This window comes from Capsicum annuum, chromosome 6, assembly GCF_002878395.1.
Source record: "Capsicum annuum cultivar UCD-10X-F1 chromosome 6, UCD10Xv1.1, whole genome shotgun sequence".
Classification (NCBI taxonomy): Eukaryota; Viridiplantae; Streptophyta; class Magnoliopsida; order Solanales; family Solanaceae; genus Capsicum; species Capsicum annuum.
In genome coordinates this window covers 121,585,079-121,607,756 of record NC_061116.1, presented here as the reverse complement: position 1 = coordinate 121,607,756, position 22,678 = coordinate 121,585,079, and the positions used below count along the sequence as shown (strand labels likewise).

At 37.1% G+C, this 22,678-nt stretch overlaps 1 protein-coding gene across 6 annotated transcripts in view; it reads right to left on the bottom strand.

The window, feature by feature from the left end:
* Window positions 1–20,000, bottom strand: part of LOC107873173 (BAG-associated GRAM protein 1) — a 27,634-nt gene extending 7,634 nt beyond the window's left edge. The window contains exons 1-13 of one of the 6 annotated variants that reach the window (XM_016719919.2): window positions 19,336–19,976; window positions 17,238–17,288; window positions 16,978–17,075; window positions 16,163–16,238; window positions 15,818–15,946; window positions 15,658–15,704; window positions 13,983–14,100; window positions 13,756–13,872; window positions 13,235–13,264; window positions 13,021–13,120; window positions 12,155–12,261; window positions 535–681; window positions 325–429 (exon numbers count right to left, since the gene is read on the bottom strand). In XM_016719919.2, coding sequence (XP_016575405.1) covers window positions 325–429; window positions 535–681; window positions 12,155–12,261; window positions 13,021–13,120; window positions 13,235–13,264; window positions 13,756–13,872; window positions 13,983–14,100; window positions 15,658–15,704; window positions 15,818–15,946; window positions 16,163–16,238; window positions 16,978–17,075; window positions 17,238–17,288; window positions 19,336–19,539 — 1,329 coding nt within the window. In that variant the 5' untranslated portion in view covers window positions 19,540–19,976. The other 5 variants (XM_016719921.2, XR_007057152.1, XM_047414862.1 and 2 more) reach the window with 5 other exon arrangements.
* Between the last annotated feature and the right edge of the window lie 2,678 nt (window positions 20,001–22,678).

Here is a 22,678-nt window from a genome sequence, read left to right as displayed (position 1 = left end):
GATACCAAGAAACTGCACAACAGGAGGTGTAACCTGATACTGGAATAACCAGCTCTTGAAGTTTTTCTGATTTCACTTGGCAATCACTTTTTGCTAAGTTGGTACTACCTTTGACCAGGTCCATACCCAGTGCGTTTTAGGTGAAATAAATCTTAACTCATCAAAAGAAAAACATGAGACACCGGTACTAATCAAACCTCTTTGCTCACCCACAAGAAAAAAGAGAGGAGGATACCATAAAAAAAGATATTAAGGAAAAACTAGAAATACATAAAGACGCATGAGCCAGAAACATGTTTTAGATCAATAGAATGTGAGGCTTACATTGAGATTGAAATCTTTCCCTGCTGCACGGTACTCATTAGTGAAATTTGAACCATCAGCCAGTAGCAAGTCAAAAAATTGCTCAGCTGTGCATGTCAAAACATCCTTACAAAATTTCAAGTGAGTCATAAATCTTGGAGAAAGGAGTTCTAGTCTCAAAAAGTAAGATTAAATATCATACATCCATCAAAGATACCAGAGAGGACTTACTATATTATATACACTAGAGAGCACTTCTTCTTTAATAAATTGTTGAAATTTCTGAATTTTGGCCACACTTTCCTCCTGATTTATTTCCATCTTTTTACATCCTTTAACCGAGCTGCTATGTGCACGCAATGCTGACTGTTCCATCTCCTAGAAAGAGAGGACAGAAATTTAAAATAGGAAAGCAATAATGCAAAACCAAAGAAAGGACGGAAATTTAAAATAGGAAAGCAAATATGCAAAACCAAATACTAACAGATAGATGCAATTTATATGCAAAAGTAAAAACAACGTTAGAGAGAATACAAAGCTACAGTAAAGACAATGTTCTTATGTTCTGGCTGTAATAGAGAAAACAAAAAATGCTGAGATGAATAAAGAATCAGCTGGAATGTTGCTTCAAGAAGCTTACATGTAATTATAATTACGCAACACCATTACAGGAAACTTGAAGTAAATCATCAAAAACTGATGTCTACAAGACAAAGCAAGGAATTTTCTCACGGCGCATTTTAGCAAGGAAGCTAATGTGCACCTACACTGAAAAACCATGGCCCGATCAAAGAATCTTGCCGGCTCACCGCAAAGCTGGTTACTCCCCAGGATGGTTCTAGTATTACACTTCCATCAATTACTTTTGGCACTTACCTCCCCCCAAAATTTCAATCCATTCCAGAGAAGGCTGAAGAAGGATCAACAACTACTGACTCCCCAAAGTTGTTGCACCTACGCAACTACGGTGACTCAACTGGCCCCCCAGCAAACCGGCGACTACAATTCTCGGAGACAACAACTCCAGCTCACACACACACACACACACACACACACACACACCCCGCGAGGTAAGGACTGAGTATAGTGAGAATAGAGCAGCTCAGAAGGGTAAAGCTCTATCATACATCCCTCCTACTGTGAAGCAAGGTAATATCTCTGTGAGTATTGTAGAAGATGACTTGCGTAGTCAAGTGGAGTACTGGAAATTTGCATTAATAGGCTATGTAATTGGAGATACTCCTTACGTGAGGTCTATAGAACAGTATGTGTCCCAAATCTGGAAATGTGCTGTAAACCCACAGATTTTGTGTCATGATTCTGGGTACTTCACATTTAGATTTGAATCAGCTGAGGAATGCAATCGAATCCTGATGGAGGGTCCTTATACTTTCCATAATAAGCCATTTATTGTGCAAGCTTGGGACATTGATTTCGATTATAATCCTGACTGTATTACAACTATTCCACTATGAGTTAACTGGGTTTACCTGTTGGCTATTGGTCAAGTGAGGCCCTTAGCAAGGTTGCTAGTGCCATAGGTAAACCAAAGCACACGGATCAAGTTACTGCAAAAATGGAGAGGATTTCCTACGCTCGGGTACTAGTAGAAACAGATATCTCTCGGCCATTACTGGACGATATTGAAATGGTTATACCTACAGGTATATTTCAACAACCTGTGGAATATGAATAGAGGCCTAAGTATTGTGCACACTGCTTAAAGTTTGGTCATCTCTTTGCAAATTGCGGGGCAGTACAGGCCCAGGTGGAAAAAGAAGATGGGCAATTCAAGGAGGTGCCAAAGAGAAGAAGGAGAAATAGACGACGAAGGAAACCAAAACAACAACAATGGCAGAATAAGGAAGAGGACACCAAGCCTAGCCTAAACAACCCTGCTGCCCCTAAGCCAAATGATGCACAAAATGTTGAGCCAGCTACAGATAATTCTAGTTCATCTGGTGTGATACCTGCCATGGATCAAGCTGGACCTAGCATGGTCAATAAAAACAAATTTGCTCCTCTTGAGCATTTTCCAACAGATGAGGACCCACCAGGTTTGCCTGGTGAGGCTCCAAACATATGATTATCACCACTTGGAACATCAGGGGCCTCAACCAGCCCCTGAAACAGAAAGAGCTTAGACTCTTTCTCAGGAAATATAAAGTTGAGATGTGTGGATGCTTGGAAACTAGGGTCAAAGAGAATTAAGCCCCAAATATAATGAAGAAAGCATTAAAGGGATGGAAAACTAGCTGCAACTACTCAAAGGCTCAAAATGGAAGGATTTGGTTATGCTGGCTACCACATGTGCAGGTCTCTGTGTTAGTAGTCAGAGAACAATTCATACACTGTTATGTGACTGATGCAAGGGGATCCTTCTCAGCCTATGTCACCATTGTCTATGCAAAAAAATACTATGCAAGAGAGAGTGGAAATGTGGGAGGAGCTAAAACTGATAGGGACTTCTATTCAGGAACCTTGGCTGCTCAGTGGTGATTTTAATGTTGTATTATCATCCGAAGACAGACTTGGCTCAGTGGTTACCCAAGCAGAAGTGCAGGACTTCAGAGACTGCCGCAACTCACTCCTCTTAAGGCAAAAGGCTGTCACTACACCTTCTGCAACAAACAACAGCAGGAGCTCAGGGTATATTCTAAGATTGATTGGGCACTTGGGAATTTCTACTGGCTGCAGAAATATGGAGCTGTTGAAGCTGAATTCCTCAATCCAGGGGTTTCAGATCATTCACCTATCCTTATCCAGCATTCAGCTCAGGTGATCTCTAAACCGAAGCCATTTAAACTGTATAATACTGTTTTAGAGCACAAGGATTTCCCAGGGATTGTAGCAGATACTTGGAGGAAAAAATTTTATGGTACAAAGATGTTCATCCTCAGTCAAAAGCTTAAAACCTTGAAGCATGACTTGCAAGGATTGAATACCTACCTTGCTTCTTATGCTAAGAGGCTGCAGCTTACGAGGGAGAAGTTGGACATTACACAGACAAGGCTTGCAGGAAATCCTATGAATCAGGAATTAATTACAGAGGAGCAGACCTTAACTCATGAACTTCATCAATGGAGTTTAGTGGAAGAAAAAGTGTTGAGGCAGAAATCAAGAGCAACATGGATTAGAAGTGGAGATGTTAACTCAAAAGTACTTTCATGCTTAACGCAAAATCAGAGCTAGCAGGAACAATATTTCATCCATCTATGATGACCAGGGGAACAAAATCACTGACCCTGATCTTATAGAGAAGGAATTCACTGGGTTATTCTCTGGTCTTATGGGGACAAATGCTACTGAACTCCCATGCCTCAACTCCACAGTGATCAAGAATGGTCCATGCCTAACATACTCTCATAAGCTAGAACTCCTCCAAGAGGTCACTTACCAAGAGATTATGCATGCTCTGAAGAGTATGCCAGGGGAAAAAGCACCTGGAGCGGATGGCTTTCCTGTAGAATTCTTCACCAGCCAATGGGCTACTACTATTAAAGATGATGTTTTCAAAGCAGTTAGGGAATTCTTCCACTCTGGTAAGATGTTGAGATCTTTTAGCTGTACAGCAGTCACTCTAATACAAAAGTGTGATAACCCTACAAAAGTGAAAGACTAAAGACTTATTGCCTGCTGCAACACATTCTATAAGTTGATTACTAAAATCCTCACAAACAGGATCAAAAAAGCAATAGGTACTATTATTGGCCCATCACAGACTGCTTTCATTGAAGGAAGGAGTATTATTGACAACATTTTATTCAGTCATGAACTGTTTAAGTGGTACACCAGGAAGGGGCTCTCTCCAAGATTTGTCTTAAAGGTAGACCTAAAGAAAGCATATGACTCAATAGAATGGTGTTTCCTCAAGAGTTTGTTAGCAGAACTGGGATTTCCTCAAAAGTTTATTGACTGGATCATGGTGTGTATCAGCTCAGTCTCTTATTCTTTAGTGGTAAGTGGTGGATTAACTAAACCTTTTCCAGGCAAAAGAGGCATAAGGCAAGGTGACCCCATGTCACTTTACCTTTTTGTAATTGCAATGGAGTACCTAAACAGAAAGCTGAGTATGCTAGATCAAAATTAAGGGTTCCACTATCACCCCAGATGCAAAAAACTGGGGGTTAAAAAACACAGTGTTTGCTGATGACTTATTATTATTTTGCAAAGCTGACCTCACCTCTGTCACACTACTCCAGCAGGCTTTCCAGAGATTTTCAGCAGCAACAGGGCTTCAAGCAAATATTGAGAAGAGTTCCATCTTCTTCTCTAGAACAAAACCACAGATGAAGCAGCTTATTCTCACATCCCTAGGTTATGAGGAGGGCTCCTTGTCTTTCAGGTATCTTGGAGTGCCTTTGTCTTCCAAGAAGCTTACAATAGATCAATACCAACCACTGGTGGATAAAATTGTTGCAAAACTGAACTGTTGGTTTGCCAAGTTACTATCTTAGACAAGGAGGTTGCAATTGATTAAGTCCATAATATTTGGCACACAGACTTAATGGGCACAAATCTTCCTATTGCCAAAGAAAATTATGAAACTCATCACCAGCTACTGCAGAGTATTCCTCTGGACTGGTTCCTACTTTAACCTCCAAGAGAGCTTTAGTCACTTGGGAAAAACTCTGCCTTCCCAAATCTGCAGGTGGCCTGAATATACTAAATTTGTATCTATGGCCTGTATACTAGTAATATACACTTATATTTGGGTTGGTATATGGGCATCGGTCCTAAGCTGGGGGTCTATCGGAAACAGCCACTCTACTTCTCCTGAGGTAGTGGTATGGTCTGCGTACACTCTACCCTCCCCAAACCCCACTAGGTGGGAATACACTGGGTATGTTGTTGTTGTTGGAACAAAGCAGCAATCACTAACTGTGGGCTTTAGCTGGAAAAAAGGATTTGCCTCTGGATAAGGTGGGTACATTCTTATTATCTCAAAGATAAAACTATTGAAACCTGTGAAATACCCAAGAATGCTACTTGGGCAATTAGGAAAATTAAAAGCGCAAAACATCATGTCATGACAGCTCCAGGGCTACAGGGTGATCTATTGGTAAGATTGGCAACCTGTATGCAGAATTCTAAGTTTCTTATCAAAAAGATGTATGGTGCAATGCTTCCACAAATCCCAAAAGTTCCCTAGAAAGGAATTATGCTGAACCACAATGTACATCCCAGACATTCCTTTATACTTTGGTTGGCCCTGTTAAAAAAACTCTCCACTATAGAAAGGTTAGCTAAGTTTGGCATCCATATACCATCTCCCCGTGTGTTCTGTGATCGTGCTGATGAGACTCATCAGCACCTGTTCTTTGAATGCTGCATTACTAGAGGTCTATGGGTGAGAATGCTGGGGTGGTTAGGTGTGCAAAGAACTATTGGAAGATGGACGACTGAGGTTAAATGGGTAACACAGCAAGCAAAAGGGAAATCTTCTAATGGAGCCATCCTATGTAGTGTCTTTTCCATGATGGTAAACACCATATGGAGGGAAAGAAACCTCATCCGATTCCAAGAAGGGAGCTACCTGGTGGATAGAGTGTGCAGAGAAATTGCTTACCACATCCATGTCAGAGGTCAAGGGTACAAGAAGTGGGCACCAGGGCTACTGCAGCTGCCAACAATTCCATGATGAAGATGAGGATTCTGAATGTTGACCTGCTAAAACACTAGCTAGAATAGCTTAGCATCTAGTATATGTTAGTGAGGATCTCCTAGCTTGTTAGTGAGGACCTCTCTTAAGTATTGATTGTCTGTTTAAACTGAGAAGCGGGGTCTGAACCTGCCTGATGCTGTAATTGCTTTGGTGAAATAAAATGCTTTATTTACCAAAAAAAAGACAAAGCAGTCTTTTTATAGCCTTTGTTATTGTGCTCAGATGACATGGTATTGGAGAAATGTTTATAGGCATGTTGTCTAAACAGGGAAAAAATTATGGAAAGCTACAAAAAAAAGGTAAAATGTACGGACAAAATAGATACTTTAGATGTCAAGTTGCTTGTAACATCAAAGCCCATGTTTCTGCTCCTGTGGGTAAACATATAACCTGTTTGGCCAAGCTTATTTTTTCCCAAAAGTGATTATTTTTTCTCAAAAGTGCTTATTTTAAAAAATTGAGATGTTTGGCCAAGTTTATGGAAGAAAATAAGTGCTTCTGGGGAGTAGAATAAGCAGTTTTTCATAATCTAAAAAGAGTAGCTTTCCCTAGAAGCACTTTTGAAAAAATATACTTAAAAACAGTTTTAAAAGTTTGGTCAAACACTAATTGCCGCTCAAAAGTGTGTTTTAAATTTATTGGCCAAACACAAACTAATTCTAACCAAAAGTACTTTTTTGCAAAAGCACTTCTTAAAATAAGCTGATTTTAGAAGCTTAGTCAAACAGGCTAATAGTGTCGGATAACTTTTATACATATGATGGTCCATGATGGAGATACGTTTAAGAAGGTCCTGAGAAATTCATTATGCACCAATGGAACAAAAATAAGGTTGGTTGTTGAGATGCGTGTGACTATCTTATTCAAAAATTTAATCATAAGTTATTAGATATAGCGCACTTCTATTTATAATTAATGTCTTCAGCATGCCCCCCTCATGTGCAAGGCTGGTCGTTGGCGGGGAGACGCAAACTCAAGATCTTCGCCCGCTTGGATACCATGTTGCGATGCGTCTAACTATCTCATCTAAAAGCTTAAGTTGTTACAAAGAGCACACTTTTATTTAATTAATTATGCCTTCTACAGTCCCCCTCACAAATATTGAATGCTGAAGCCAAGTCATCGCAATTGCAACTAGTGAGCTTATATGGATCAAACAACTATTATATAGCTAAAGTTTTGAGAGACTACTAGGATGGAACTTATATATGATAACCAGGCTACACCTTATATTGATTTCAAATCCAGTATTCCATGAGAATACACAAGCATATAGGCATTGATTGTCACTTTTTTTAGAAAAAGATACACCCAGCTCTGGATATATTGTCACGAGCTTTATGAAGTTCAATGATCAATTTGCTGATATAATTGCCAAACTCTCATAGGTCCTCTAGTTAGTTATATATGTAACAAGCTCGGCACATAGAAATTGTATGCACTAACTTGAGGGGGAGTGTTAGATAGTAGACAAGCTAGTATAGTTTTGTAAAATTTCCCACATTGGACAAATATGTAAATATTTTCATAGAAAAGTTTGTATATAAATAGAAGCATGAGACATAATATGCCACACATTCTCATAAACTCTTTCTCCCGTTTGTACTTCTCACATGGTATTGGAGCCAAGGTTCATCTATGCTACTATGTCTCCCAGTGTTCGTACTCAATATTATGTGCCCACACTTTACTTGTCAGGCCTAGGTGCGCGGTGGGTGTTAAGTATCCCATATTGGTGGAGAATTGGGTTGTTTGTCTCCTTATATAGTTTTGGGCAACCCTCATCTCATGATCTAGCTTTTCCGGTCAACTTAGGCCCAATGTCCATTTCTTCACATGGTATCAGAGCCAGGACCCCTATTGTTGTGTCTCCCAATGTTAGATCCTCATATTATCTTGTCCATGCCTGAGTTAGCAGGTCTAGGCATGCGGGTCTTTCCTTATGTGATTTTGAGATTTCCTCACTTTATTAGCTAGATTTGGGGGTTGAGTTACACTTAAGGCCGTTCCTTCACGAAGAAGGGTCATGCCAGTTCAGTATATGCATTCTAGTCTCTCTATTGTTTCCTTTACTTTTCTGCCTTTTTTGTGTAAGGAAGGGACACTGACATGCGTCAACATTGTTACATTAAATAGTATGCTACCAGAAGCTACGCTTGCAAACAAATATCTAGAGATGGTAATCACCCTGATCTTCATACGGAATGTTCATACTTTGAGCACAAGTAAATATGGTAGCCATGTCCAACTAATTTCGATAAATAGAAATTAGAAAAGGAAGTTCCACAAAAATAATAAACATTTTTCTTTATGCTCAGTGGTGCAATTAACAAGAGATTTCATCTACAGAAAGAAAACCCACTTGTCATGAACATCAGCACTTCAACCATGTTATATATCTCAATATTCAGAATACCTCTTGTGAGAATTAATGGAGAAAAATATTATTGAATTGTATGTTTACATAATTACATCGAGACCCTATTTATAGACACTATAATATAATCTTTTTTCAAGTAGGATTTTGTATATACTATTCCTATTTTTACTCATATTCTAACACTCCCCTTCAAACTGATGCATACAAATCATATGTACCTAGCTTGTTACAAATGTAATTAATACGAGGACCGGTGAGGGACTTGGTGAAAATATCTGCAAATTGATCACTTGACTTCATTAATTTTGTAACAATATCTCCTGAGAGTATCTTTTCTCTGACAAAGTGACAATCAATCTCTAGGTATTTAGTCTCTCATGAAATACTGGATTTGATGCGATATGAAGGGTTGCTTGATTATCACACACAAGTTCCATCTTACCGATTTCTCCAAATTTTAATTCTCTCAACAACTGTTTGATCCAAATTAGCTCACAAGTTGCTACAGTCACTGCTCGATATTCTGCTTCTGCACTAGATCGAGCAACCACACTCTGTTTCTTACTCTTCCAAGACACCAAATTAACTTTTACTAAAACACAATATCCGGAGGTAGAACGTCTATCAGAGGGTGATCCTGCTTTACCTGGAGCTGACTTTATATATCGCAGAATACGAACAACTGCATCCCAATGACTATCACAGGGGGAAGTCATAAACTTACTTATAACAATACTCACAGGAAAGGATATGCCAGGTCTAGTCACGATAAGATAATTCAACTTTCCAACCAACCGTCTATACCTCTCAAGATCACTGAGTGGCTCCCCCTTCCTGATAGAAATTTGGCATTTGGATCCATAGGAGTGTCAATGGGTCTACATCCCATCATTCCTGTCTCCTCAAGAATGTCTAAGGCATACTTGCATTGAGAAATAACAATACCTAATCTGGACTGAGCAACCTCAATACCTAGAAAATATTTCAGTCTGCCGAGGTCTTTGGTCTGAAAATGCTGAAAGAAATGTTGCTTCAATTTAGAGATACCATCTTCATCATTGCCGGTGATAACGATATCATCAACATAAACCACCAAATAAATACACAAATTTGGTTGAGAATGTCAATAAAACAATGATCAGCTCCACTACGAATCAAGCTAAACTGCTAAATTACTGTGCTGAATTTTCCAAACCAAGCTCGAGGAGACTGTTTCAGACCATAGAGTGACCTGCGGAATCGACATACAAGGCTACTAAACTCCCCCTAGCAACAAAACCAGGTGGTTGCTCCATATAAACTTCTTCCTCAAGATCACCATGCAGAAAAGCATTCTTAATATCCAACTGATAAAAAGGCCAATGACGAACAACAACAATGGATAGGAAAAGACGAACAGATGCTATTTTAGCCACCGAAGAAAAAGTGTCACTATAATCAAGCCTTAATATTTGCGTGTATCCTTTGGCAACAAGGTGAGCCTTAAGCCGATCAACTTGACCGTCTGGACCAACTTTGACTGCATAAACCCAACGGCAACCAACAGTAGATTTAGTAGATTTACCTACAGGAAGGGAAACAAGCTCCCAAGTACCACTCGCATGCAAAGTAGACATCAAATCTATCACAACCTGCTTCCATCCTGAATGAGAGAGTGCTTCACTTATAGTCTTAGGGATGAAACTCCCAAGTACCACTCGCATGCAAAGCAGACGTCAAATCTATCACGGCCTGCTTCCATCCTGAATGAGAAAGTGTTTCACTTATAGTCTTAGGGAAGGAAATAGATGACAAAGATGATACAAAAGCATAATGGGGTGATGATAAACGATGATAACTCAAGAAAGTATAGTGTGGGTTAGCATTACGAGTGGAACGCATACCTTTTTTAAGTGCAACTGATTGGCTAGGAGAAGGCAAGTCCGTAGTAGGAGCAGTGTCCGACGCATGACATGAATCATCTGGAACTAATGGTGGACACGGATGATGATGATAAGTCAGAAGTGGTGGCACTATAGCAGGAGACGTAGAAGTAACGTTGATTCCTTAAAGATTGGTTCGGGTAAGTCTGGAGATATGGGTAAGCCCAAGGATGGTGCGGGCAAGACTGGAGATACGGGTAAAATCTCAGAGATATCAGGATGATCAGAAGATATATAGTAAGGTTGAGATTAAAAAAAAGTGACATCGGCGGACATAAAGTAGCGATGAAGATCCGGTGAATAACAACGATATCTTTTTTGAACTCGAGAGAAACCAAGGAAGACACACTTGAGAGCACGAGAGGCTAATTTATCTTTTCCAGGGGCTAAGTTATGAACAAAACATATGCTCCCAAAGACACGAGGGGGGATAGAGTAGAGATGTGACTGTGGAAACAATATAGAATAGGGAACCTTATCCTGAATGGAAAATGATGACATTCTATTAATTAGATAACATGATGTAAGGACTGCATCGCCCCAAAATTGCAGCGGAACATGGGATTCAATGAGAAAAGTGCGAGCAATCTCAAGAAGATGCCTATTTTTTCTTTCTGCTATACCATTCTGCTGAAGGGTGTACAGACATGTCTGGTGAAGAATTCCGTGATGAGTCATAAACTCCTGAAACTGAGAGGATAAGTATTTTAAGGCATTATAACTACGGAAAGTACAAATAGAAACACCAAATTGAGTTTGTATTTCAGCACAAACTTTTGAATATAGAAAATATCTCAGAACGATCTTTCATTAAGAAAACTCAAGTACATCTTGAAAAATCATCAATGAAACTAACAAAATAAACCTAAAGGTGAACTGACACTACTAGGACCCCAAACATCAGTACTAATGAGAAAATTGACTCTGAACGACTCTTAATACCATGTGGGAAAGTAGCACGGGTGTGTTTTCCAAGTTGACATGACTCACAATCTTAATGTGGATAAACTAGACAAACTAGGCACCATCCTTTGTAGCTTGGATAGACTCAGATGTCCCAAACGTTTGTGAATTAGGTCTGGAGGGTCTATAACGGAGAATGTTGTAAAGGAATTTGAAGAGGTGAGATGGTAAAGGCCTTGTGATTCATGTCCTGCACCAATCGCTTGTCCCGTACTGTGGTCCTGCATTAGAAAAAATTCAACCGAAGATGGTCTCACGCGCTGAAGCGTGACGAGATCTCGTCGGAATTTCAGGATCCCAGCTGGCGCATGGCGGCACATGGCTGGTAATATTCCGGCGGTTTTGTTCGGGTTTTTGTCGCCTGATCTTTTTGATCCTCTTGGTGGTGTTGTATTTTTCACACAACCCACAAAATAAAATACGACACAAATCAGTCACCGGAATTGACGCACAGTGATTGAGCTATTTTTTTTCTCTGAAGTTTCTCACCAAGGCTCTGATACCATGTGAGAATTTATTTTTCACCTCTTTTATTGACTACAAAAATATTTTTAAGACAACTAAGCTTAAATCTTCAATTTATTCCTAGTGGTTGTATCAATATTCAGAAGGAGAGCCTTGGAGTAACTGGTAAAGTTGTGCCATGTAATCAGGAAGGAGGTCATGGGTTCAAGCTTTGGAAACAGTCTCTGACAGAAATGCAAGGTAAGGCTGCGTATGATACACCCTTGTGGTGGGGCCCTTCTCCGGACACCGCACATAGCGGTAGCTTTAGTGCACCGGGCTGCTCTTTTTTGGTTGTATCAATATTCACTACCGATATATGATAGCCAGGACTGTTTATAGTCTGGACTGTTTATAGTCTCAGATAACACTAAGAAAAGGACTAACTAAAAGCACAGATACAATTAATAATATAACCTTCTTCTCAGCTTCTAGCATGTCGTGATAATAATCTGCTGAACGTTGCAATGATCTCAACGCATGATTCCTATTCCAAAAAGATGCGAATTTATATCTTACTCTACCTGAAATCAGAGAAAGAAAGATACCATATCGACCATAATCCAGAATATCAATTTCAAATTCAATTATCTAACATGAGCAAAATAAACCGCCTCCCTTATCTCGAAATTGGATATCCAGTTTTCATTGGAAAAGTATGTAAAAGAGCAGTTCATGGTAACGGATAAACATATCCCACCATTACGCAAATTTAGTCCTAAGGTAGAAGAAACTGGAACTTGTTGTCGAAAATATCAAACGGCAGCCTGGCACACAAAACATCTCGCTGTAGCAAGGTCCGGGGAAGGGCCACACTCCAAGGGGTGTGGGGTAGATAACCTACCCTAATGCAAGCATTAGTGGCTGTTTCCTAGCTCGAACCCGTGACTTATAGGTCACAAAGAGACAACTTGACCATTGCTCCAAGGCTTCCCTTCAAATGGACAATATTCAGAAGTTCAACAAAAAAAACACTCCAAGTTGTGTTATATTGTTTGAGGTATAATTTTAGTTTCTTGTAAAGTATTACACATCATTTTTGTCCCAATGGCGAAAGATTGGGATGGATAAAATACTTTGGTAGAACTTCTAGACTCACATGACACCACTAGTAGTGCTAGTGGTGCTATCACAAAAATTTCTCCCAACATATCAAAAAGGTAAACCTATCAAGGAGAAGCTCACTCACAGCTAGCCAACTTCCCAGTTCTCTTAAAACAAGAGAAAGATGTGTTCCTAATAAAATGAAAAATAAGGTAAAAAGATTGAGTTAAAAGACTGACCATCAGGATTTCCTAAAGGAGGCACCCCATGGCCACCAGCACCCATGCGGAGAATTACTGTAACAGCAGGATTAACAAATGCATGCTGGCTCCTCCTAATCTGAAAGAAAAAAGCACTCTTTCTGATTCCCGCAAAAGGCCCAACTAAGCATTCCAAGCACATTGACAAGTTGGAAAGAAAAGATTATGATAACAAATAAAGAGAATATCACACCTCATCTATTTCTGCAAAAGGAATAATTACCTGCAAATGCAGAACTAAGCACAGTCAAATAAGCTACACAATTCCAGCATAATTGAGATTAATTACCAAACATTGAAAAAGTACAGTCGTTACCAGTTATTCTTTGCTAAGTAATAGCATATACATCATTCACCTAACCTTGAGAATCTTACAAAAGGAAATAGTCTCTATCCAGATTTAAATACCTCGGTACTTAGTCAATCCAACATTTCTCCAAAGAAAACCCTTTTATGGCGATCTCTCCCCCCATAAACCATAACCATGCGCCAATTTTCAAAATATACAGATAAGGTGACATAATAAAATTTTGAACTAGGATCTTGATGGCATGAATACAAATACCCAGAAGAAACACATGTCAACTATCAGGCAAATTTGATAGACATCAGTAGAGAAATCAAATTGATAAGCATTTAACTTAGAAAAGTTAGGATAAAAAGCAGATTCACAAAGTTGGAACTCGGGAAGTACAAAAAAAAGATGGACCTGACCTTTATTTGCTTTGAGAAGACATTTGAGTGGAAGCAGATATGCCATGTTGAGACATACATACGGCCATGATACAAAAATGACCTCTCGAGAGCACATGAATAACTATGTACAACAACCTGAAATAACTACAATGATTAGCAACAAACTAACTCACAACAGTCAGAACTTTCCAACTTAGAGTTCTTCCAAACCAAGAGTAATTTATCAATAAAAAACTAGCTCTTGCCTCATCAGCAGGGAGATCAAATATCGTTTGCAGAGGCCCAGGTTTCTGATGAACTACTGTAGGTCCTTGCTTATCCAAAGTGATCCTTCTACGAGCATTGGCATACCCATGCAACCCTCTAAACAACCAACGAAGAAGGGGGAATAAGATTATTGTCTTCTAGATAAGATGAATATTAATCTTTTCATGGAACAAAGTGACGAACAAGAAGGATTTACATAAATTTGTCTCTTACGGATCAAGAATCTTCTAACAATAAAAACAATAATCGATCCTAAATCAAGTCCCATTGACACTTCACAGATTGTAGTAATTCTCATAATGTTGCTTTAACTTTTTCTTTTTTCTAAACTTTAAGTGTCATCTAAACATAGCAAAATGAAGCTAGAATAAATATATCTTATCAAATGTTTACCAGCTGATGATTAAAGGTCTAGTGATTCGCTCTGTATCTTCCCCATTGCCCCCTTTCCTCACTAAGTGAAAAAGTGTTTCATTACCTGGTTACTTCTTCCCTATTCCACACTTTTCTTCCTACCAATCTATTGTAAGCATGAATTACTAAAACATCTATCACTTGTGTATCATCACCTAAGTTGCTTGGACTCTTCACATTCGAGCAGCACCCGCATCAACACGACATGGGTGTGGGATCCGTACCGAATTATGGTCAACTGATTTTGGGTAGTTTGACCAAAATCGACAGAGAAATTCCAGACAGATCACGGAAATCGATGGAGAGAAGTTCCAGACAGATTCAATGATTTCTGTAATCAAACAAAAGTTATGGTGAACTTGAAGAAAATGGAATACTTTCTATATAGAAATTTCTATGTTACTCCTTTTCCTTTTATCCCCCCTTCCAAGATTCTATTGATCAATATTTTCTCATCAAAATATCTCATATTTTAGGTTCATAACTCTATTTTTAGATATTTGAATTACTTTTAGCCGAATACCCCACTTGTTTCCATACCTGGATCCATTTTCCCCAATCTTAAAGTTTAGATCATGAAGGCTCTGACCTCTAGATCCACACCCTATTGGTCACCCGCACCCAAGTCCGAGCAACATAGATAACCACATCCATATCCTTTCAAACTATTAAAAAAATGAGATGTAGAGGAGAGGAAGTACTCTCCCCTAAATTCCTACTTTCTAGAACTGTTATTGAAAAATATAGATGCTAATTGCTGACCAGGCGTAAGCTATCTAGAATGGATCCAAGTTCTGCGAGCAATTAAAATTACTCATACAGGAGCTGCTTATGCTACATTTTATTCTATGCACAAACTCATGTTTCACGATTGCACTGTCTCAAGCTACAACATGCTTTATAATAGCATGCAGAAGAAGCAAAATTTTAGGGGAGTGGGGGAAGGGAATTAAAAATTAATGTAACTGTTCTGTTTTCTTCATCATCACCACCATGATACACATTTTTGATAGGCAATCTATCATAAAATTCCTAATTGCACGTAAATACCCAACTCAACTCATCTAAGAGTATTACATTTGAGAGGCAGACGTTGCCACCCTGGACCAAAAAGAAGTAACCCTATGAGGGGGCAATAGCTTATTAAGTATTCTAATAACCAACAATAGTCTTATAAACAATGGTCGAATTCAAATAAGAAATAGCTCAAGGAACTATCAATAAGGGAGAAAGGAGCACCTTGAAGATTTGACATTGAGTTTTAATGTTTTAATATGAAGAAAAACCTGAAAAAGAAAAAAAGATAACGACCATAATTCTGTAAAAGTTAAACATCAAAAACAGCCAAACAAAACATGTTGCATTATTGAACCAAAGAGGATAAAGTAATCAATAATACCAGTCCTGATGAACTGTCCAAGGTATACCATTCAGCACCACTTTGACCTTCATTTTCGACAGGTATCATCACTGAACCAAGAACAGCACTTTTCCATATAATATCCCAATCATATATTGTCACATTAATCTGCCATACAATCAAGTAAATGAATTATTACGAAAGAAAATAGAAACATGAAACCACATGGGTATGTTGTTGTTGAAAATAGAAACATGAAACCAATATAATATTAAATGTTAAAAGTGACGAAACGATAAATATATCACACAATCTCAAGAGGATAACAAAACACACATTGCACTAAGTTTGTGCTTTATGTCAAAAGATTTTCTGGACAGCTACCTCTACTGGAAGCTCATCAACAGAGAAGTTGAACTCCTCTCCCCACATAGGATTTCTCGAACCAGGAACCATTGAACTGCAACACTAAGAAGAGTATAACTTGTGTATAATACAAAAGCAATAAGCATCTGAACATATTCTTTCACAACCTTCTGAAACTCCCCAAGCCTCATCGCACACATTGTTGACAACAATCCGCCAAAAAAGAAGGTTATCTCACAGTTGACCTTGACATTCAAACTATCAAAAGACGTCTATTGGAGCAAAAGACCATCTCAAAATTAAGACTAACCCACAATGTAAATGTTAAATCTGGTTTCTCCTTTATATTATATAAAAAGGAGTTCAACTAATTTGGCCACTATTGTGAGAGCCATCAAAGTTGAACATGTTATTGTTTATTCCCATAAGAATAAATTGATACAAATTCAAGGATCAAAAGTATGGAAGTAGCTAAACACAATCATTTCAGATAGAAGGCAAGAACAAGCATGCACTTCCAATAAAAGAGACTAAGATGAATAAAAAAGGTTCTCAAATTGAACACCCACCCCCCCCCACCCAAAAAAAAAAAAAAAGACTGCATGCTTGTCTAAGCAAATTTGAATACCAATCATAATGGACCAAATAAACATTGTAATGTTTATAGAATCTATTATACATAGAGTATAACGATATATATCCGCTCAACAACATTATGAAAAATATGGTATTTGATGTCAAAAATAATAGAAAACCATATGCATAACTACACCTAGACAAGGTAATCTATTTATAACCCGAGATAATAGGATGAACAAAAATGACATAATCACCTAAATCTCTTTTGTGAGCCACAACTGATGATTGCATATGGATCTGAAGTCCCATTCAGATTAGCAGCAGTAAGATTCTTAGCAGCTAACAATTCAACCTGAAATACAAGAAAAAATAGTAGTCAACTACGAGTTGCAGAATGGACACCACATGAGTAGTTTTTAGTGCAATAAACATTCAAAAGTAACAGTAATGGTGTATAATACCAAATCTATATATGTAAGAATTATAAGTGCAGGGACATGAAATACAAATACACCTTGATTACATAGGCAGAAGTAGTTTGAGGATCTCCTTTTAACTGTCCCATCTACAAAATAAGTGCACAACTGCATGTCAAAGAAGTGGAAAATTACATGATGAAAACCAGAACACAAGTTCATAAATTCTCAATCAAGGGAGAATTTCCTGTCAAATAAAGTAGGAACTCCTGCTAATGATTGACCATTGAGGACTCTTGAGAAGCTTAACATATACTCTTTCATGCCAAACAGATAATAATCAAGTACAGTTAACCTCAACAATGGTACAGTTTTATACCTAATAATTAGTTGCATGCTAATTGACAAGTTTCTTATAAGCACTCTCCATAAAGCATTAATATCTCCGATCAAGTTATATTATTTGTTTTGACTTGGAAAGATTATTCTCAGTAAGATTTGGTAGTGACTGAACATGTGGACCCCCAACTGATTACTTCAAATTTTGAGGATTAAACTAGAATACAATGAGTAATTAAAGTTAAAAGTAGTGTGGCCTATATAACTTCTGAAGAATAGTCAGGAACACAGATCTTTTCAAGAACTGGAATGTACTAAGGAGATGCAATCAACAACAACAACATATCCAGTGTATTCCCACAAAGTGGGGTCTGGGGAGGGTAAAGTGTATGCAGTCCATACCACTACCTCACATGAAGTTGAGAGGATGTTTCCGATAGGCCCCAAGGATATGCAATCAGATTGACAAATTAACAGATGTACAAAGAATTCAGATAAGACCAAAGAAGTGGTGATAAATTTCTACATGAATCTGTCTAAAGAGGAAATAGAGTTGGAACACACCTACAAATGGAGAACAGATTCATTTTCACCAAGAAAGGAAAGTACACTGGCATTACCTGATTTCCAACTCTTTATTTTAATTATTTTATTTGGTTTTATTTTCGTTATTAGTTAGTTATTTGTACACATAAAGACATCTTCATTTTGTTCTTCTTCTTTTGGTAGAAAGAAGAACACAAGGAAAATAGATTAGAAAAAGATATACATCTAGATTCCGAAGATAGCCTCCCCCAATTCAGTTAATGTAAAGGATGATACTAAGAATTCCTAATCAAGAGAAGTTCATTGCAGTTTATATAGAAACCAATATTCTTTTGAAACTGGGAATAATGACAGGGAATGAGAACCTTAGCTCGACATATGATAAGCTAAAACAAAGAGATTGGGCAAATAACAGGAAGAACGCCTTGGTTTCACTCTACATAGAACAGTCAATTGACCCACAAACGAGTAAAACATTTCAATACAACTTACATATAGAACAGCTAAATGTACAGTATCATATTCTTTACCTTTTACAACAAGTTTTGAACCCAGTCTAATTCATATTATATTGTAAAGATATGGCACCTGGGCCTAGCTCAACCCCAAAAGCTAGCTTATGAGGGGAGGATTGCCCAAATCCATATAAAAAGACCACCTCGACCATTCCCCAACCGATGTAGAACTCTAACTCCCCACCCCCACACACCCACCCCACCCCGTTCACGATCAGGCCCAACTGTAAAGTGGACCAGGAGCCCAAACAAGGATTGATTATGATATCATGTAAAGATATGACACTTAATGCACATGATCAGGCATTTTATCCTTCCCAAGAACTACATCTACAAACTACGGATGCTTTTCAAAATTTAAGTATAAAGAGAAAACTCGAGAAATATCATATTCTCCTAAGCTTAATTATAATGTTACGTTAACTTCTGATATTGGTCATTACGAATCAGGATTAGTTAATATGTGGTACCATTGTCACTAGATAGACCATAATTCAAATATGCAAAATCAAATTTCAACTTATCATTTAATCGACGATAAGCACGCATGATTATTTAGATACAACTCAACAACTGATTGATTATTCGTTATAATAATCAATGTGGATATAATCGCTCCTTTATAGAGAACGCTTGACCAGCGATCTCTCTATTTCATTTTCTGAACTTCTAGTCCACAATTACAATTCTGCTCACTTTAACTGACCACCTTTATTTACACATAATTTTGAAATAGTGAAAGAAAAATATTGTGTAGTGTGTGTGCGCGCGCGCATATATAGTAGACTGTACTTACACTATCCCTGCATGCTGGATCATCGTCCACTTTCTCATTGATGACGTCACTACTGACAATACCGGAACCGCCAACCCGAGGGCGATAATCAACTACCTCATCTTCGCTGAGGTTGAAGAACCAGCAACAGAGGATGACGAAGGACGCGGCGACGACCGCGACTTGCACCTCCCACCACGACGGCAACAGAAACTCCATAATCATCTATTCCTCCAACTCTAACTACACTTCCCCAAAGTGCACAAAAAAAGAAAATGCTGAACGACTTGGGGCAGCTATCACAATATTATAGTGGTCCAAAACCATAATTTAGAGCAGAGAGACATTCTTCTTCTCGTTGTGAATAAACAATAAACAGAGTCACAGTGTGTGTGAGAAAGAGGGACGCAAAAAGGGGGAAAAGGGAGGGAGCGTGGAAGCGTGATTATAAATAGTCAGAATTTTAAATGACCATTTTACCCCTGTTGCTTTTTCGTTGATGGTAGATGTGTTTAGGGGAGTTTAGGGTGAAAAATAAGGAGAGTTTAGGGGTATTATGGTGGATTACGAGGCCTGTAACGACAAGAATATTTACTATGAGAATGGTGGAATTCAAATGGAAGGTTGTTTTCGTCTCTTCCTTTTTCCATGTGAGTTTTGGTGGGAATTCAAGCTTTTGCCACTTGTGGGTCCAAAAAGAGTGTGTTTAGAAGTTTGGGAAAATCAATTCATCACACGCTACTTTGCAAATTATTTAAAAAAAAAAGTTTGATATTTACTTATTTCTTAGCGGTGTTTGGTTGAAAAGGAGTTATTTTGAGATAATTAATTCTAAAATAATATGAATTAATTGAATATGGAATAATTTATTTCATCATTATAGTGTAAATGGTAAAATAAGTAATTCGTTTCAAAAACAATGGTCTTTTTTTTTATAATATTTTAATTTCAACTTTTCATATGGTATGTTAGGACCACAAGATTAAAGGGTATTTTGATACATTTGATACAATTTTAATTTAAGGTTATAAGATTTTAAAAAAAAAATTATTTTCTTAAATTTTATGTAAAGTTAAAGTAGATTATTCGTTTTGAAACGGATGAAATAATAAATAGAAACGCAGGAAAAGCAAAAGCGTGGAAGGGGTGCGAACAATAATGATGGGTAACAGAGAACAATCATGATGGCACGGCGCACCAGCCTAAAAAAATACTTACTACTATACTGCAAGCTTACTTTTTATCAAGGTACAACATATTAAAGATAATAATTCAGATGAGTCAATTTATATAATTCAAGCTTACTTTAACTAGAAAGGTACAACAAATTCAAGAATTTTATAATTTAGATGAGTCGATCTAGATAATTCATAATATATTTTATTATGCTTATGAAATATAAATTTTTAAAATTTAATAACTTTTAAAATTATATATATATATATATACTAGTCAAGAGTACGTACTTTGTATGTGTGTAGAAGATAATAATAAGTGTTTATAAAAGAATAAATTTCTATCATTTATATCGAACAATATACTTGATCCACCTGTAAAAATTCTGTTTTTATGAATCGAATCCATTTAAAGTCACGTAAGGCTAATTTTGTTATAAAGAAAAGCTTACCCTTCAAAAAATTTTCTATTTCTCTCTTTTCATACTGCTCACGTCAAGGCACGTAAAATCACATTCCATTTCATGCATCTTCTCATTCAAGACAAATAATTATAAATTATAAAATAAAGATATGGACAAAAAATTGAAAAAAAATATGACATACTGAAATATCAATTATTTAATATCATACTTTGAAAGGAAAAATATACTTTAGAGTCTTGAAGATGATACTAAAACGTAAAATGAGCAATTCTCGGTTATACATTTGATTTACTAACGCATGACATCTTTAATTACCATTATGTTTTATCTTCTAGACAACTAATGACTTTGTTTAGTACTTGTTTGACACTATGATTTGTTTGCTATTATGAAAAATCATAATTTTCACTTTATTTTTATCTCAATAGTTTTTTTTAATATAAGTATGATTTTGACATAAGAGTATTAACATGAATTACGCCTTAATAAGAAGTAGAACTAATATGAACAAAAAATAAAATTTAGAATAGAAAAAACATACCTTAAATTCACTTGTAATCGATACGAAGTTTTGTCCGCGTATTTCACATAAATCTTTCTTCATCTGCACAAACATATTAAAAATTAATAAATAACGATTTATTGACAAAGGAAAATACAAATAATAAAAGATTATGAAAAAATCATCTTAGAAGTTAAAGGATCTTCAATTTTGTTAGCCCAATTTAAAGCAACAATAAAAAAAGACAAACTTATTTTGAAGGTAAATTTAAACAAACAAACAAAAAAAGACATCAAATATAGAAGCTTAAAACCCCAGACGAACTTATTTGCAATCAAAAGAAACGTTGAAAAAAATAAAAAAGAATTTAATATGATTCTTTACATATATTATTTTAGGACTGTTAATTTATTTTCATATATTTTAGGATTCATATATTTGATGTAGTTTAGGATTTTTAATCTTTCCATATATTTATTTTATCAGGGTTTTCCATATATTGAAGGAAATGGATTAAAATGCGATTTTGTCTATTGCAGAGTATTTTAATGAAGGGCAAAAAGTTCGAATCACTTTTCTAAGGGTATTCACACTTTTAATATATTATAGATGTGTGTGTATGTGTGATAAGAAGGTGTCTCATAAGTCTAAAGGTAAGTTTTACAGAGTGACAATTCGATCGACTATATTATATGAAGCGAAGTGTTGGATAGTTAAGAACTCCCACATCCAAAATTTGAAGGTGGCGGAGATGAAGATGTTGCGATGAATGTGTGAACTTACCAGGAAAGATAGGATTAGAAATGAGATTATTCGAGACAAGATGTGAGTGACTTCGATAGAGGACAAGATATGAAAATTGAGTTTGTGATGGTTCGGGCATGTGATAAGGAGGTGTATGAATGCTCTTGTACGTAGTTGTGGGAGGTTAGCTATGGATGATTTTAGGTAGGGTGGAAGGAGATCGAAAAAATATTGAAGGAAGGTGATTAGGCATGATATAGAATAGTTACAACTTACAGAGGACATTACTCTTGATAGAAAGGGGTGGATAACTTAGATTAGGGTAGAGGGTTAGTGGGTAGGAGTTCGATAGTTATAGTAGGGAAGACTGCTTTAGTTGTATCTGTGCCTGGAGTTTCTTGTTCGTGGTGTTTCGGTTATGTCTATGATTTTGGATAGATAGTTTATAGTAGTACCTTGTGGGTGTCTTATTTCCTTTATTATCTAGCAATGTGTTATCTCATTTTGTTGTGTGCTTT